We start from the raw sequence: 17,121 nt of genomic DNA on the forward strand, positions 1-17,121 counted from the left end.
GGGCAATAGTTCGAGCATCTGCATGAAAAGCAACATCCTTATATCGAGTTGTAAGAAGTAATCTGCTGCCGTTACTCCCATCGGGAAAAACATTTCCAGGGCAGTCAGGATCGTTGCTGCTCACTTTTGCAAGAAAATCCCAATCGGCACACCTCCATACATCATCCAGAACTATCAAATATCTTTTCTCCTTCAAATGATCATGAAGGAAATCCCCCAACTCGTTCTCTCCATACTTCTCTATCATTTCTGCTTGCTCTTTAGTTGGTGCAGAAACCTGGTTAATAATTTGCATATAAACCTCTCTGGGTCTACAATCTTGGGATACATAAACCCAGGCACGACAATCTGGAAAGTGTTTCACAATTTCTTCATGATTATAGACCTTCTTGGCAAGGGTGGTTTTGCCTATGCCGCCCATTCCTACCAAAGAAATCACGCGGCGCCTTTGGTCTCCTGCGGTGAGCTGCTTCACTAGCTTATCTGCCTCCTCTGTAAGGCCCACGATGACACGTTCTTCTGCACCAGGAGAGGAGCGTCTTAGATTCTGCAACATTGGACCCGAACCGCTTCTTCCTTCTCCAGTATTTTTTATTCCGAGAGCCTCCCGCCTATTTGAGATGTCTTGGAGGGTCAGTTGGATGTCTTCAATTTTCTTGCCAACTTTATGGCGGTTTATCAACTTCTTGAAGACACGCTTGAGAAAGTAGTCTGTTCTCAGGGACTATGCCTTCAGGATGAACATGTCTATGATGTCCTCAACATCATAAATCGCATCACGGATTTCGGAAACCCAGTTGCGCACTCTTAAATCTTCTTCTTGCTTCTTCTCCGCTTCTTCCAAGAAGCATTTCATGGCCCCTAGATCTTTCTGCAGCCTATCGACTTTCCCCCGGACCCCCTTCAAGAAAATTGCTTCTTGAATGAGCATGTCACCGATCTTTTCAACGGCAAAGGAAACCACAGCCTGTGTCGCCATTGTAGTGTTCTCTCACCGACCCTCTTAACTTTGGATGGAACTGATTCTCTCAAGAAGGAAATACTCAAGTTTTGGAGCTATCGAACTTCCTTTAATACTAGCATGGAGCTTCCTTTCACTATGGGAATCAAACACCTTGATTGCGCAATAATTTGTTGTTACATAGCATTTAGGGAATTAGAAAAATTATGGAGATTGTTTGAGATTCCCTTGAATCAAAGGATGGGAAGTGAATGGCAGAGATGCATGAGCTGGACTTCATTTTGATCAGCAATCATCCATAATATAATATACAGCAACATGGCAATAAATAACGTCATTTATTCCCATACATAATAAGTCAATAACTGACAATTCACCTGCCAGCAAAGAAAGCCACAGCTGGCCAAGTGGGGTTTTTACTCGTTAGGTATGGGAGATGCAAAGGACTTCGGATGTTTTTTTAATTTACATTACCTTCCCTCCGCGTTTAGATTCATCACATGCACCGCTTTTAATTTCTAATGTTATATTCATCAAGAACGATATTGATTTTTCTCCAACTCACCACTTTTTTCCAAATGCATGCCCTTTGAAATTTAATAAAATGAAAAACATCAATCTACACAAATGTTTTTAAAAACAATTTTTTATTATCCAAACTAAAACAAAACAAAACAATCAAATAATAGAAAGCGGTTTTATATTCTTAAAAAATATATATATATATAATGTTTTTAAAAGAGCATTTTTTTAGTTATTTTTATTTTTAAATTTTTAAATAACTATTTTAAAAAATAATTATATAAATATAGAGAGTGATTAAAAATAAAATATTATTAATAAAATTTATTTTTAAAATATATTTAAAAATATAAAAAATATGACTTATCTAAAAACTTACATTTGCAATACCCAAAAAAGCTAGTCCAGGGAACAGGGGTCCAAAAGATAAGTAACGACACTAGCTATTTGACTTATTTTTAAGGAAAGTTAAACCATTGACTAAAACAAGATTGGCTTCACAACCATTACAAGCAGGACACTTTCCAATAAGACTACTGCATTAAACACATGGAAATAATGCTTAGATGAATTACTGAGACAAGATCTTTAGGATTCAATGCCAAGCTTGAAAGGATAAACAAGAAGAAATCTCATTGATGTTTTCAAGCACTACAATCAGCCCAATTTGGAAATCGGGTGCAAATATCTAAAAAGACCTTCAAAAAAGCATCTTTCCAAATATAATAAACTTGCAGGAAGATACTACATATAATAAAAGTCATAAATAAGAATATATAATAATTCAGTACGTTCATTCAAGAGTTTCTTCAACTAAGTAGAACTCCAAGCAGAGCTCTCTGTGCCGTGAAGGGATTTCATGTTCTGGATGTATCCCAAAACAACTACTCGCCATTATTCGAAACTATTCATTGGCAAATACAATTTGTAGTAGGGGTTTTACAATCATAAATGGATGGTATAGCTTGATTCAGTCATGCTCGGTTTGCCGAGATCAAACATGCATTATAATCCTTCTGCTATCCTCCCATTACAAACAATGGTATTTGAGAAAAATAGAGCCAATCAAATTTTAGCCATCCAATAATTTTTGGGCATTAGTATTTCACAAGTACTTGCCTGGTCTTCATTTAACCATGTGTGATCAGTGGCCATGATTCAGCTTTCCTCTTTCCCGGCCCATAGGTTTCTTGTGGATTCCACGTTCTAGGAAGGAACCTAACTCTTTGACAGCCTGTCTATAGCTCGCTGATGTTTGACCTGTTGCAGCACATGTCTGAGTATCACTAGTCCAACTTTTTATGTAACTGAAGTAAACACGCGTACATGTACTAGGAATCTAATAGTAAGTATACGAGCTTGGGCTTCTCTCTGGCATCATTGTTATGCAAATTAAAGAACTACGAATAATACTTGGCCATGAACTACTCGGCTGGGTTGATTGAAATCACATCCAACTAAGGGAATAAAAACATATATACACACCCAAAAATCATCCAGGGTAAGAGGGGGTTCCAGGCTCACCTTTTTGACGGCAAAACTGAATTTCAACCATATTTGTACCGAATAACCTGAAATAAATGGAAAACCAAATAAGACATGTTAGCTGAATAAAAAGAACAAAATAATAATAATTTAAAAAGAAAAAATCAACGTTACAATGTTGAACAGATATAATTTGAGTTATTTGAACTTTTTACTTTATATTTGGAAAGTTAATGTCAGTGCTATTTTTCTAGTATGGATTGGATATATAAAAAAACATTTGCATTTGTTTTGCTTTTTAAATTGGTAGATGCAATTAAGATTATTACATGTGCAAAAGTGATGAAACTAAAAAAATGTGAGAGAGAGAGAGAACGGCATAGGGCTCAATGTGTACAAATTAAAGAGGCGGGAATATGGTCTTAAAGATCCCCAACATGTATTTCATTTTCAAATATGCTATAAATTTATTTTAAAAAAATTATAATTAAAAAATGTGGCATGAATAATAATATCGGTCTTACATGTTAATTCAATAAATAAGTGATAGGTAGTAATTCTAGACTTTTACAAACATATATTCTATCACTTTTTTATACTTACTCATTTTTTACATTCATTCATATAGGAAGGGGGGGGAGTGATCAGTGACATAAAAAAATTCAGTATAAGAACTCCTTATATGTTAATTATATAACCAATATATTGAGGTATAACAAAATTGGTAACTGAAGGGAGCCAAAGTAGATAGGTGAAGTTATTTACCATGTACGATCCCAAAGACGAATTCTAGCCATTTCGTGCCAGAAAAGAGTTTTCAACAAGGAAACCGCAATTTTTACCTCCACCAAATTTTGCAGCTCATCAAGTCCCGAGAACTTTGTTTCAAAATACAATTGTAGTTGCATAAGCCATGGCATTGAGCCTTTCTCTATATTCAACTTGTTCAATTCCCTCAACTCAAAAAGTTGAAGTACTTTGAGTTGAGGGAACCCATTTGCAAATACATGCATTTCCTTTCCAAGATATGACTTAGCCCTTAATCTAAGAGTCAACAATTTTGGCAACTTCTCCAAAACAACCATAGGATCACGATCTAGCCTGGATGCTTCCAATGTCAATTGTGTCAGACTTTGTGAGAATTCATGGATTTTAGGGAATTTTTGCATGTATCCCTTTATGTCCAACTTAGAGAGATGGAGGCAAGAGTTGATGGCAAGGGGTGGAATGCTGGACTCACCTGATGTCGTAAGGTACAAGGATTTAAGACTAAGTAGCTTAGCAATGGAGTTTGAAAACTCAACTCCTTCTACCTCACACCTTCCTTCTAATTTCAATTTCCCAAGACAAGTTAAGTTGCCGGAATTGTTCTTGATCCATTGGTTGAAGGTTATGCCAGATAGAATTTGAAGATTTTGCAACGTATCAATTTGCAGTGGAACATCCTCCTTTTGCCCCTCAATATAAAGATATCTCATGTTTTTAATCTTCCATAACACATTTGGCACTTGTTTAAGATTGTTTATATCCAAAGTCTGTAAACTCCTTAGGTTGCCTATAGATGGTAGAAGCATTTTTAGACCAGTATGCCTTAATCCCAAGTACCTTAAATGAATCAGTTCTCCAATCATACTGGGTAGGCATTCAATTTCTAAACCTTCCAAATCTAACACTCTAAGCACTTTGAAGCATTTGGCAATGAAATCTAGTTGTGATGCTCTACAATTTTTCCCCAAATTGAAAAATAAGAGAGAGCGAAGATATGGAGTTAAATGTTCAATGCAAGCATACCTCTCAAATTCGGAATAAATACTTCGTCGACGGGATTTAGGTGAAAAGAGAGATAAACTGGTGGAGGGGGATAGAGGATCTGCGATATTAGTTCCAATGAAGTTTTGCTCTTTTGCCTTTTCAATAGCCAACTCTCGTACAAGGTCATGAACCCGACATTCCATAACCCTTGCGTTAACACTCATTCTCACTACTTGAATCAAGTTTCTATTGATTAACTCATTCAAGCAAACCTCAGCCATGTCTTTCATTCTTCGGTCATCTTGTTCTGGCACAAAACCCTCAGCAGTCCATAAAAGGAGCAGTTTTCTTGAGGAGATCACATAATCTTCTGGGAAGAGGCTTAAATGAAGAAAGCACGGTTTCAAGTAATGGGGCAAGTCGATGTAGCTCAGGTTTAGCATTGCCTTTACTCCCATTTGGCCTTCTTTAGCAAGGTATGCACTAATGTTATCGTGCACCTGCTTCCATTCTGTATGTGACGTATTTCTTGACACCAAACCCCCCAATACAACGATGGCCAATGGCAAACCATTACATTTGTCCACCATCTCTTCCCCAAGTTCCTTCAAATCTGGAGGATAGCACTCGGTATCAGCATCAAGGAACGCCTTCCTACAAAACAAGTCCCAGCTCTGTTGTTTCGAAAGAAGCCGCATTTCATGGGGAATAGTTCGAGCATCGGCATGCAAAGCAACATCCTTATATCGAGTTGTAAGAAGTAATCTGCTGCCGTTACTCCCATCGGGAAAAACATTTCCAAGGCAATCAGGATCGTTGCTGCTCACTTTTGCAAGAAAATCCCAATCAGCACACCTCCATACATCATCCAGAACTATCAAATATATCTTTTCTCCTTCAAATGATCGTGAAGGAAATCCCCCAACTCGTTCTCTCCATACTTCTCTATCATTTCTGCTTGCTCTTTAGTTGGTGCAGAAACCTGGTTAATAATTTGCATATAAACCTCTCTGGGTCCACAATCTTGGGATACATAAATCCAGGCACGACAATCTGGAAAGTGTTCCACAATTTTTTCATGATTATAGACCTTCTTGGCAAGGGTGGTTTTGCCTATGCCGCCCATTCCTACCAAAGAAATCACGCGGCGCCTTTGGTCTCCTGCGGTGAGCTGCTTCACTAGCTTATCTGCCTCCTCTGTAAGGCCCACGATGACACGTTCTTCTGCACCAGGAGAGGAGCGTCTTAGATTCTGCAACATTGGACCCGAACCGCTTCTTCCTTCTCCAGTATTTTTTATTCCGAGAGCCTCCCGCCTATTTGAGATGTCTTGGAGGGTCAGTTGGATGTCTTCAATTTTCTTGCCAACTTTATGGCGGTTTATCAACTTCTTGAAGACACGCTTGAGAAAGTAGTCTGTTCTCAGGGACTATGCCTTCAGGATGAACATGTCTATGATGTCCTCAACATCATAAATCGCATCACGGATTTCGGAAACCCAGTTGCGCACTCTTAAATCTTCTTCTTGCTTCTTCTCCGCTTCTTCCAAGAAGCAAATGTTTTTAAAAACAATTTTTTATTATCCAAACTAAAACAAAACAAAACAATCAAATAATAGAAAGCGTTTTCTATTCTTAAAAACAAAAAATATAATGTTTTTAAAAGAGCATTTTTTTACTTATTTTTATTTATTAATTTTTAAATAAATATTTTAAAAAATAATTATATAAATATAGAGAGTGATTAAAAATAAAACATGACGGATAAAATTTATTTTTAAAATATATTTAAAAATTTTAAAAATATGGTAAGCATATTTCAAATTCTCAAATAGATTCGCTTTATAAAATATTAAAGAACAATAATTTCTTTCAAAACTATTATTAAAATCACTTTCCAAACAAAAATTAAAAGTGTATTTTTTGAAGTCACTTCCCTCATTTTGAAAATGTTTGTATGTGCATAAGATAATCACAAAATATTTGCCATAAAAAATTTACCATGGATGTGAAGTCATAATTGTAAAATATATTTTTACTAAATATATGCAATTGAGGTAATTAAAAAAAAAAACATTTCAAACTTAAGAATAAGTTAAATATTTTGACTGAATACTTAAATTTATTTTTAGTTTTAAGTCATGATATTAAGTTATTTTTTCAAATTAATTTGATTCACCTCACTTGAGTTTTTGACTAAATACACAAAATTATCATTGGTTTGAAATTTTATCAAATATTTAATTTATCATTTTCATTTGTTATTTTTACTTATCTTCTCTATCACTCAAAATAAGGAAGATATCGAATGAAATTTCAAACCAATGAAATCCAAGTATATTTAACTAAAATCTCATAAAAGATGAATGAAGTTAACCCGTATTTTACCAAAATATACATAATCTATTTAATAACTTGAATTAAATTATTAAGTCATTATCTTGATTTATCATAACCACTCAATTTGGTTACTAATTCTTCTTACAGAAAATTAAAGAAACTGCAACCCTTAATTTCCATCGTGATGCACAGTTTCTTACTCCCCTTGATGAATGACAATCTCTAGGGGAATGACAAGGAGAAAGTGCCCATGCAGATCAAGTTTTCTAGGTTTGACAAAACCATGTTATAGAGGAATGCCAGAGATGCATGAGCTGGACTTTATTTTGATTAAGTCATCGCCCATTATATAATATGCAGCAACATCATTGACTAATAGTTTTCAACATCATTTGGTTGCATCACGTTCCAATAAACAATCATTCACGTAATTGAAATTTAATAATTATTATTATCATCCATAATATAATATGCAGCAACATCATTAGCTAGTAGTTTTCAAGATCATTTGGTTATTCATGTTCCCATAAATAATCATTCAAATAATTGAAAACTTATTATTATTATTATCATCATTCTTATTATTATGCTACAAAGGTGATAGAAAAATTGGAATTTGGGGTCAAAATGGCCCTTTATTAAAAAAAAATTGTAACATCTAGGCACTTATTGAAACTTATGTTCAAAATGACCTCTTTAGTGACACGTAGGCATTGTGTCATTAAAAAATATTTTTTTTCATCATTTTAGTTGAAGCTGCAGTTGGCAAATGAGGCTTCATTTTTGAACTGAAGCCTCAATTGCCAAATGAGGCTTCATTTTTGAACTAATGAAGCCTCATTTTCCAACTACGACTTTAGTTCAAAAATGAAATCTCATTTGCCAACTAAGGTTTTAATTAATTATTTTTTAATTTAAAATTTAATTAAAAAATATTAAATTATAAATTGAAATTTTAAAAATATACTTAAATAATAAATTATTTATACTTAAACTTAAAAATCTACTATTACTTCAACAAACATAAATTGATAAATAGAAGATATTATATTTATCTTCTATGTTCACATGTTCACATGGGGGTCCCGAAAGCATTAGGATCGAATGTGAACATGGATGATCCACAATTTCATTTAGAAACCCATAACAAAGTGATTATAGGTTGAGCCACAATTTCTTTAAATAATTAAAATTATTAACAATTTATCTAATCAAATTAATTTTAAGTTATAAAATATTAGCACTTCATTATTTTTTAAAATTTATTAATTTATTAATAAATAAAAATATTTATTTATAATATCTTCTATTTATCAATTTATGTTTGTTGAAGTAATAGTAGATTTTTAAGTTTAAATATAAATAATTTATTATTTAAGTATATTTTTTAAATTTCAATTTATAATTTAATAATTTTTAAATAAATTTTAAATTTAAAAAAAAATTAACTAAAGCCTCAGTTGGCAAATGAGACTTTATTTTTGAACTGAAGCCGCGGTTGGCAAATGAGGCTTCATTTTTAACTGAAACTGCAGTTGGCAAATGAGGCTTCAGTTCAAAAATGAGGTCTCATTTGCCAACTGCGGCTTTAGTTCAAAAATGAAGTCTCATTTGCCAATTGCGACTTCAACTAAAATGACAAAAAAAAAAAAAAAAAATTCAATAACATGGCACCTACGTGGCACTAAAGAAGCCATTTTGAACATAAGTTTCAATAAGTGCCCATATGTTACAATTTTTTTAATAAAAGGGTCATTTTGACCCCAAATTCGAAAAATTGCAAATGAAAGTATATTATTTTCTATTTTCTATTTTATATTTTATATACATATATATATATACCGAAATAAAAGCCCTTTTTTTTAACTACCATATCATCTTACAATAATGAAAAAAGAACCAACTTTAGATCTAATTGGTTAATATTCACTAGTAAAATTAATGAAATAAATATTTTACTTGAAAAAATTAAGACTTGGGGTTGCAATTTGGATGGGTTGAGTAGATTAGAAGCCAATCACACCAAGTTTGATTATCAATATTTTCAATTAATACTAAATCTAACCCAACACCAAGTTTGATTATCAATATTTTCAATTAGTACTAGGAGTCTGATTAATAGTGATTCTAAAAAACCACATATTGACCTTCTCTTAATTGATTGAGTCATCGAACCCCTAGGTAGCACTTTCCTTTAATACTAACATGGAGCTTCCTTTCATTTTGGGAATCAAACACCTTTCTTGCGCAATAATGTGTTCTTACATAGCATTTGGGGAATTGGAAAAGTTATGCAGATTGTTTGAGATTCCTTAAATCAAAGGATGGGAAAAAGTAATTTATGTGAAGGGCAGAGATGCATGAACTGGACTTAATTTTGATGAGCATTTACCCATAATATAATATACAGCAACATGGCAATAAATAATGTCATTGCACACCCTGTTGGCAAGAGTAGTTTTGCCGATGCCCCAAGTCCTGCATTAAAAACCACCCATCATTTTTTCTCTTTGGTTGTGTTGCCTTGCATTGCATCTTGTAGAAAGCACTGCATCCCCTTCAAGAAAACTGTTTTTTGGAAAGAAGTAGCATCTTCATCAAGTGTTTCAGTTAGTCAAACTCAACCCAGTGCCAAAATCCCCTGTTTTTTAACTCTCTAAATTCCCTGTGTTTTGGTGTCATTGGGCAAGTAAGCAATACTTGAAAAAAAGAACCATGTTCGAAACTATTCATTCACAAACACAAATAGGAGAATTCTAGTCTTATATCCCAAAACAACTACTTACCATTATTCGAAACTATTCATTCACAAACACAAATTGTAGTAGGAGTCATGCTCTGCTTGCAGAGATCAAACATATGCATCATAATCCTTCAGCGTTACAAACAATGATAATTGAAAAAAAAAAAGTCAACAAGCTAGCCTGTCACTTGTCATACATCATGTGATTTCGGGCTTGAGTATTTGACAAGTGCTTGCATGCCTTGGATGAGTGGTGTATAAGGGTTTGCATGGTCTTCATTTAACCATGTGTGATCAGTGGCCATGATTCAGCTTCTCTCTATCTGCGTAAGTTTCTTGACACGTTCTAGGCAGGAAGCTAAATTTTCAACTGCCTGTCTAGAGGATTCTAATGTTTGACCTACTGCAGCACAGGTCATGAGTATCACTAACCCAACTTTTAGAAGTAAGCAAGCATATATGTAATGACCGGGTATTTTATGCCACGTTAGCAATTTTAGTCTAAAAATTCTTATTTTGTGTGATGGTTGAAAAGTCAAAAAGAAAAGTGTTTGGAGAACACATGTCAATTTCGGATTGGTAAAGTTCGTTTTATTGTGTCGGTCAATTAAACGAGTTGAAAATTTTATGTCATGTCAGCCTTAGGATAGAAAATTCTTAGGATTTTAGAAATTGGAAATTTCCGGGAACGAAAAACAAAAACGAAAATGAAAAATAAATAAATTAAGATTAATTAGAATTAATTAAGAAAAATAAATTAATTAATTAAATTAAATTGATGAATAATAATATTGAGAAAATTAGTTTTTATTTGGTGTTAATAAATAAAATTGTGTGTTAAAATGAAAAAAAAATGAATTGAAAATTAAATAAAACAATTAGAATAAAATAAAAGAAATAAAATAAATATATTCAATGGGCTTTGAATATGGGTTGTTAAGGTAATGGGTTGTAAAAGAAAAAAAATTTAATGGAGTTGGGCTTAAGTGGCTGGTGGCTTTTAAAAGCCTAGTGGGCTGTTAATAAAAAGAAAGAAAAAAATGGGTTGGGCTTTTGAAGTTTGGGCCAGGCTTGTGTGGCTGGATGGTTAGTAAAAAGAAAAAAAAAAAAAAAAAAAGGAAAAGGGGGAGAATTGCAGCACGCGGGGGCGGTGAGAGAGAGAGAGGTTACTGTGCATAAATTAGGGCACTCGCCGGAATTTTGATCGGCCGTTTGGACGGCCAAACGATCTCTGTTTCGGCCCAATTCGGAGGAAGTACTCTATTCGACTAGACGAACAACCCTGCGGTGGCTGATTTTGTTTTTAACGGCCAAATTTTCAGATCTGAGGTAGGGGACCCTAACCCTAAAACTTAAATTTTTATGTTTTTTCCTTGAGAAAAAATTGTAGATATTGTCATTTTGAGTTAATTAGGAATTATAGGTGTTGTATGAATTTTTCTAGAATATTTGGAATTTGTTTGGAATTTTTTGAATTTCGGGAAATTGATTTTGATTGATAATTAATTGTTTTGAAATGTAAAAAAATTATTAGATGGGTTGGAAAATTCCAAAATTTGGGTTAAATTTCAAATATAATGATTTGTGAAATTTTAGGCATTGGTTAGAATATTTTTGAAAATTTTAGGGTAAATAGTTAGTTAATTTTGGATATTAGAAATTGTTATAATGGTTGAAAAATTTTGTAAGTGTGGTAAAATCTCAAGATTTTGATATGCAATTTTTTTTGAATATTTATTTGGGATATTATCGGAAATTGTAATGTGTGAAATTATTTTTTTGGACTATTGGGGAATGTTGAGATTGTTGAATTATTGAGGAACATTAGAATTGTGGCATTCATTTGCATCATGGTTATGTGAAAAAGATAAATAAATGAATGAAATAGAGATGAGAAGTGGAAGCCCGTGTGGGGCAAATTAAGAAGGGAGAGAGATCCCTAGGGTGAAAGACCCAAAAGTTTACCCCGGGAAGACTCCGAATGGGGAGTGTATTTGGGTGCGGACGCGTATCCTTCGGTGAAAGCCCGAGAACAATAGTGCATTGTATGACTGTGTGTCACACGTTCATGTGCATTCATGTAATTGTTGAATATTGTGAAATTGTGTATAATATCATATATTAAACTATGTGATTGATTGATATTGTTGAATTGTTCCTTTTGTGTTGAAGTGTCCTTTCCGTATTCTTTGAAACATAGTAATCCCCTTAACCCCTTGGGTGCTAGGCACCCTACTGAGCATTGTGGAAATGCTCACCCCTTCCTTGTTATACATTTTTAGATGCAGATATCTCTCCTGAGGATCCACAGGTGGGGCAGGGAGAACTTCAGGACACTCTTGGAGCGGCCTAGTGGAGCTTGACATTTTTTTTATTATTGTGTTTCTTTTTGGATTTTGGGATTTGTTTTAGTAATTATGACTCATGGGCTTGTTATGAAGCTTTATTTTGATTAAGTTGTTAATTGTGAACTTTATTTTGGACTATAATGAATATTTATTTAATCTTGTTGTTTTGAGTAGTTTGGGGATATTGAGGTTTATGAGAATTCTAGTGGGATGTAAAAAAAAAAAAAAAAAATCCAGAGTGTTTTGGTTGACTGCCAACGTGGAATAGTAGGAACCCTTAGGGTCAAACCTTTGACCTGGGGTCACGGGTCAAATTTTGGGTCGCCCGGAATTTGGGTCGTGACAGCGTGGTATCAGAGCCAAGGTTGCAATAATACCTTGGGATCAATGTTTGTGGGTGTTTATGTGTGTCGTGATGTTATGATTTTTGTATGTGTTAATTATCAAGTTGATGATTAATTGAATTATGTATTGAGAGCGTATGAAAGTGAAAGTTTTGATAATTGTTGAAGTTGTTAAGTGTGTATATGGGAAATTTATTTTTGCTCACCTTGGTAATGTGGTTGGATTAGGGTTTGTTAAACTTGAAATGGTGGGACTGGACATACCTGAGGAAAGAAGGGTAGGTCTGGCAACATATATGCTTGTGGACAAAGCTGATTTCTGGTGGGAATCAATGAAAAGGGTGTATGACACTGAGGTTATGACCTGGGAGGAATTTGAGAGAATCTTCCTAGGCAAGTATTTTGGGGAAGTGGCTAAGCATGCCAAGAGGATGGAGTTTGAGCACCTCATCCAAGGAACCATGTCAGTGCTGGAGTATGAGTCACGTTTCTCAGAGTTGTCTCGTTTTGCTTTGGGGATGATCAGTGAGGAAGGAGAAAAGGCTAGGAGGTTCCAGTAGGGGTTGAGGCCTGCTATTAGGAACAGATTAGTCCCACTGGCAATAAGAGATTATTCTGAGTTGGTTAAGAGGGCTTTGTTGGTGGAGCAGGACATTGACGAAACCAACCAAATTCGAGAGCAAAAGGGGGACAAAAAAGGGAAACAAAGAATGGGGGAAAGTTCCCAGGGGCCACAGCAGAGGTAGAGGACTCAGCAGTTTGAGAGGCGTCCCTCGTTCTATGCAGGAGAGGGGCAGATTGCTCAGAGGGTGGCTGCTAATAGAGTATGTTATGGTTGTGGAGCAGGAGACCATTTATGGAGGGCTTGCCCATTGCGAGGCACACAGCAGGCTCGACCTCAGTCTCAGGGAAGTTCTCAGCAACAGTCAGTAGTGTCTTTCCAGCCTCCTCAGTTTCAGTTGCCTTACTATCAGATGCCACAATTACCCCCAGCAGCGCAGGGAACCAGGACAACTACTACGAGTCAGACCCGTTCTTCTCAAGGGTCGAATGCTAGAGGTAGGGGAAGGCCGGCAGCAGGAAGAGTTTTTGCCTTGACCCCAACAGAGCCAGATGAGAACGCCCTTTTGGTGGAAGGTATGATTTTGGTATATAGTACTTGGGTGCGTGTTTTGTTTGATACTGGTGCAACTCATTCTTTCATTTCTGCATCTTGTGCTAATGCATTGGGGTTGAAATCGGAAAGGGTAGAGAATTTGTTACTTATTGAGTCTCCTATGGGTACGAACTCTAGAGTTGATAGAATATGCAAGGGGTGTGTTATTACCTTGGCAGATAGAGCACTAAATGTGGATTTGAGGATTTTGGATATGATTAGGTATGATGTTATTTTGGGAATGGATTGGTTGGCAGTGTATAGAGCGGTTATTGATTGTCATCGCCGCAGGATAATATTTTGTTTGCCAAAGGGATTTAAGGTTTGTTTTGTTGGAGGGAAGTGTGTTAGTTTGCCTTTTTCGCAGTCCGATCCGTGCTATCAGTATGTGTTGAGGAAGGGATCAATAAATTTCCTAGCTTGCCTTCGTGGTAAGGAGAAAGCCCAGAAGGACATTACAGAAATTCCAGTGGTGAGGAAGTTTCAGGATGTATTCCCAGATGAGTTACCAGGTTTACCACCGCATAGAGAGTTTGATTTCTCTATTGAAGTATACCCAGGAACTGATCCTATTTCAGTATCCCCTTATAGGATGGCCCCTCTTGAGTTGAAAGAATTGAAAACTCAGTTAGATGAATTGTTGGGTAAGGGTTTTATTCGTCCAAGTACATCGCCATGGGGAGCCCCAGTGTTGTTTGTGAAGAAGAATGATGGTATACTAAGGTTATGTATTGACTATAGGAAGTTGAATAGAGTTACTATGAAGAACAAGTATCCTCTTCCAAGGATAGATGACTTGTTTGATCAGTTGAAGGGTGCAAAGTATTTTAGTAAGATTGACTTGAGAACTGGGTATCATCAATTGAGGGTTAGGGAAGAAGATGTTTCTAAAACTGCTTTTAGAACGAGATATGGGCATTATGAGTTCTTAGTCATGCCTTTTGGGCTAACTAATGCCCCTGCTGCTTTCATGGATTTAATGAACAGGGTATTTCGTGCTTACTTGGATCAGTTTGTGATTGTCTTTGTGGATGACATCTTGATCTACTCTAGGAGTTTGGAGGAGCATAAGCAGCATTTGGTGATCACCCTTGGAACTTTGAGAAGGCATCAGTTTTAGCAGTAGACCATTCAAAGGTGGAAGCTGTACAGGAGTGGCAAAGGCCTACCAATGTATTTGAGGTTAGAAGTTTCTTGGGGTTGGCTGGATATTATAGGAGGTTTGTGGAAGACTTCTCTAGAATTGCAGCACCAATGACTCGGTTGACTAGAAAAGGGGTGAAGTTTGATTGGAATGAGGAGTGTGAGAATGCTTTCCAAGAGTTGAAGCGGAAATTGACCACTACTCCAGTGTTAACTGCTCCTATTAGTGGAGAGTTGTTTACAATTTATTGTGATGCTTCCACAGTGGGGTTAGGGTGTGTGCTAATGCAGCAAGGCAAGGTGGTAGCTTATGCCTCAAGACAATTAAAGCAGCATGAGCGGAATTATCCAGCACATGATTTGGAGCTTGCAGCAGTGGTGTTTGCCCTTAAGACTTGGAGACACTATTTGTATGGAGAGAAGTTTGAGGTGTACTCTGATCATAAGAGTTTGAAATACATTTTCACTCAAAAGGATCTGAACTCTAGGCAGAGGAGATGGATGGAGACATTGGAAGATTATGATTTTGCCCTTCATTACCATCCTGAGAAGGCGAATGTTGTAGCAGATGCTTTGAGTAGAAAGAGCTATGGCCAGTTGTCTAGCTTGGGGTTGAGAGAGTTTGAGATGCATGCAGTTATTGAGGACTTTGAGCTATGTCTTAGTCAGGAAGGACGTGGTTCATGCTTGTACAGCATATCAGCTAGACCAATGGTTATCCAGAGAATAGTGGAGGCCCAAGTTCATGATGAGTTTTTAGAAAAGGTTAAAACCCAGTTGGTAGTAGGTGAGATAGATGAAAATTGGTCTATGTATGAAGATGGGAGTGTGAGGTTCAAAGGGAGATTGTGTGTGCCAAAAGATGTGGAGTTGAGAAATGAACTTCTAGCAGATGCTCATAGGGCGAAGTATACCATCCACCCTGGGAATACTAAGATGTATCAAGACTTAAAGAGACAGTTTTGGTGGAGTAGGATGAAGAGAGATATTGCTCAGTTTGTAGCCAACTGTCAGATTTGTCAGCAAGTGAAGGCTAAACACCAGAGGCCTGCAGGGTTATTGCAACCTTTACCTATACCTGAGTGGAAGTGGGATAATATCACTATGGACTTTGTGATAGGGTTGCCAAGAACTAGAAGCAAGAAAAATGGGGTTTGGGTGATTGTGGACCATCTTACTAAGTCAGCTCATTTTCTAGCCATGAAAACTACTGATTCCATGAACTCTTTGGCTAAGTTGTATATACAAGAGATTGTGAGATTGCATGGGATACCTGTATCTATAGTGTCTGATAGGGACCCTAAGTTTACTTCTCAGTTTTGGCAGAGTTTACAAAGGGCTTTGGGCACCCAACTGAATTTTAGCACCGCTTTTCACCCTCAGACAGATGGTCAATCAGAGAGAGTGATCCAGATCTTAGAAGACATGTTAAGGGCTTGTGTTTTGGATTTTGGAAGAAATTGGGCAGATTACTTACCTTTGGCAGAGTTTGCTTATAACAACAGTTACCAATCTAGTATTGGCATGGCACCTTATGAAGCACTCTATGGGAGACCTTGTAGATCGCCCTTATGTTGGATAGAGATGGGTGAGAGTCATTTGTTGGGACCTGAGATTGTCCAAGAGACTACAAAGAAGATACAACTCATCAAGGAAAAACTTAAGACTGCCCAAGATAGACAGAAAAGTTATGCAGACAAAAGGAGAAGGCCCTTGGAGTTTGAGGAAGGGGATTTGGTGTTTGTAAAAGTGTCCCCTCGAAGAGGCATATTTCGATTTGGGAAGAAGAGGAAGTTAGCCCCTAGGTTTGTGGGACCATTTCAGATTGATAAGAGAGTTGGCCCAGTGGCATACAAGTTAATTTTGCCTCAACAGTTGTCCCTTGTGCATGATGTTTTCCATGTGTTGATGCTAAGGAAATGTACTCCAAATCCAACTTGGGTAGTGGACTTGCAAGATGTTCAGATTAGTGAAGATACTTCTTATGTGGAGGAACCTTTACGAATTCTGGAAGCTGGAGAGCATAGGTTCAGGAACAAGGTGATTCCTGCAGTCAAAGTGTGGTGGCAACACCATGGGATAGAAGAAGCCACTTGGGAACCTGAGGAAGAAATGAGACGACATTATCCGCAACTCTTCTACGAATTTAAAGGTAAGCTAGTTTAAATTTCGGGACAAAATTTCTTTTAGGGGGGTAGGATGTAATGACCGGGTATTTTATGCCACGTTAGCAATTTTAGTCTAAAAATTCTTATTTTGTGTGATGGTTGAAAAGTCAAAAAGAAAAGTGTTTGGAGAACACGTGTCAATTTCGGATTGGTAAAGTTC

The 17,121-nt window shown here is 36.2% G+C and overlaps 3 protein-coding genes and 1 long non-coding RNA gene across 5 annotated transcripts in view; 2 read left to right on the plus strand and 2 right to left on the minus strand.

Moving 5' to 3' along the window:
* LOC100262288 (probable disease resistance RPP8-like protein 2) overlaps positions 1-17,121 on the minus strand; it is a 135,040-nt gene that overhangs the window by 84,542 nt on the left and 33,377 nt on the right. The gene's annotated exons all lie outside the window — the stretch shown is intronic.
* On the minus strand, positions 2,976-5,981 carry LOC100852508 (putative disease resistance RPP13-like protein 3). Its single transcript, XM_010649407.1, has 3 exons — positions 5,662-5,981; positions 4,760-5,539; positions 2,976-3,054 (listed from the first exon to the last, which is right to left on the minus strand). Exons 1-3 carry the CDS (start codon positions 5,979-5,981, stop codon positions 2,976-2,978), a joined length of 1,179 nt encoding a protein of 392 aa, XP_010647709.1.
* On the plus strand, positions 11,049-12,323 carry LOC132253530 (uncharacterized). The gene is made up of 2 exons (XR_009465359.1): positions 11,049-11,131; positions 12,085-12,323. It is a non-coding gene; the product is annotated as an uncharacterized LOC132253530 (long non-coding RNA).
* Positions 12,740-16,959, plus strand: LOC132253551 (uncharacterized). Its single transcript, XM_059735755.1, has 5 exons — positions 12,740-13,044; positions 13,145-13,236; positions 13,341-14,638; positions 14,758-15,848; positions 16,089-16,959. Exons 1-5 carry the CDS (start codon positions 12,740-12,742, stop codon positions 16,957-16,959), a joined length of 3,657 nt encoding a protein of 1,218 aa, XP_059591738.1.

The sequence above is a fragment of the Vitis vinifera genome, chromosome 3, assembly GCF_030704535.1.
Source record: "Vitis vinifera cultivar Pinot Noir 40024 chromosome 3, ASM3070453v1".
NCBI lineage: Eukaryota > Viridiplantae > Streptophyta > Magnoliopsida > Vitales > Vitaceae > Vitis > Vitis vinifera.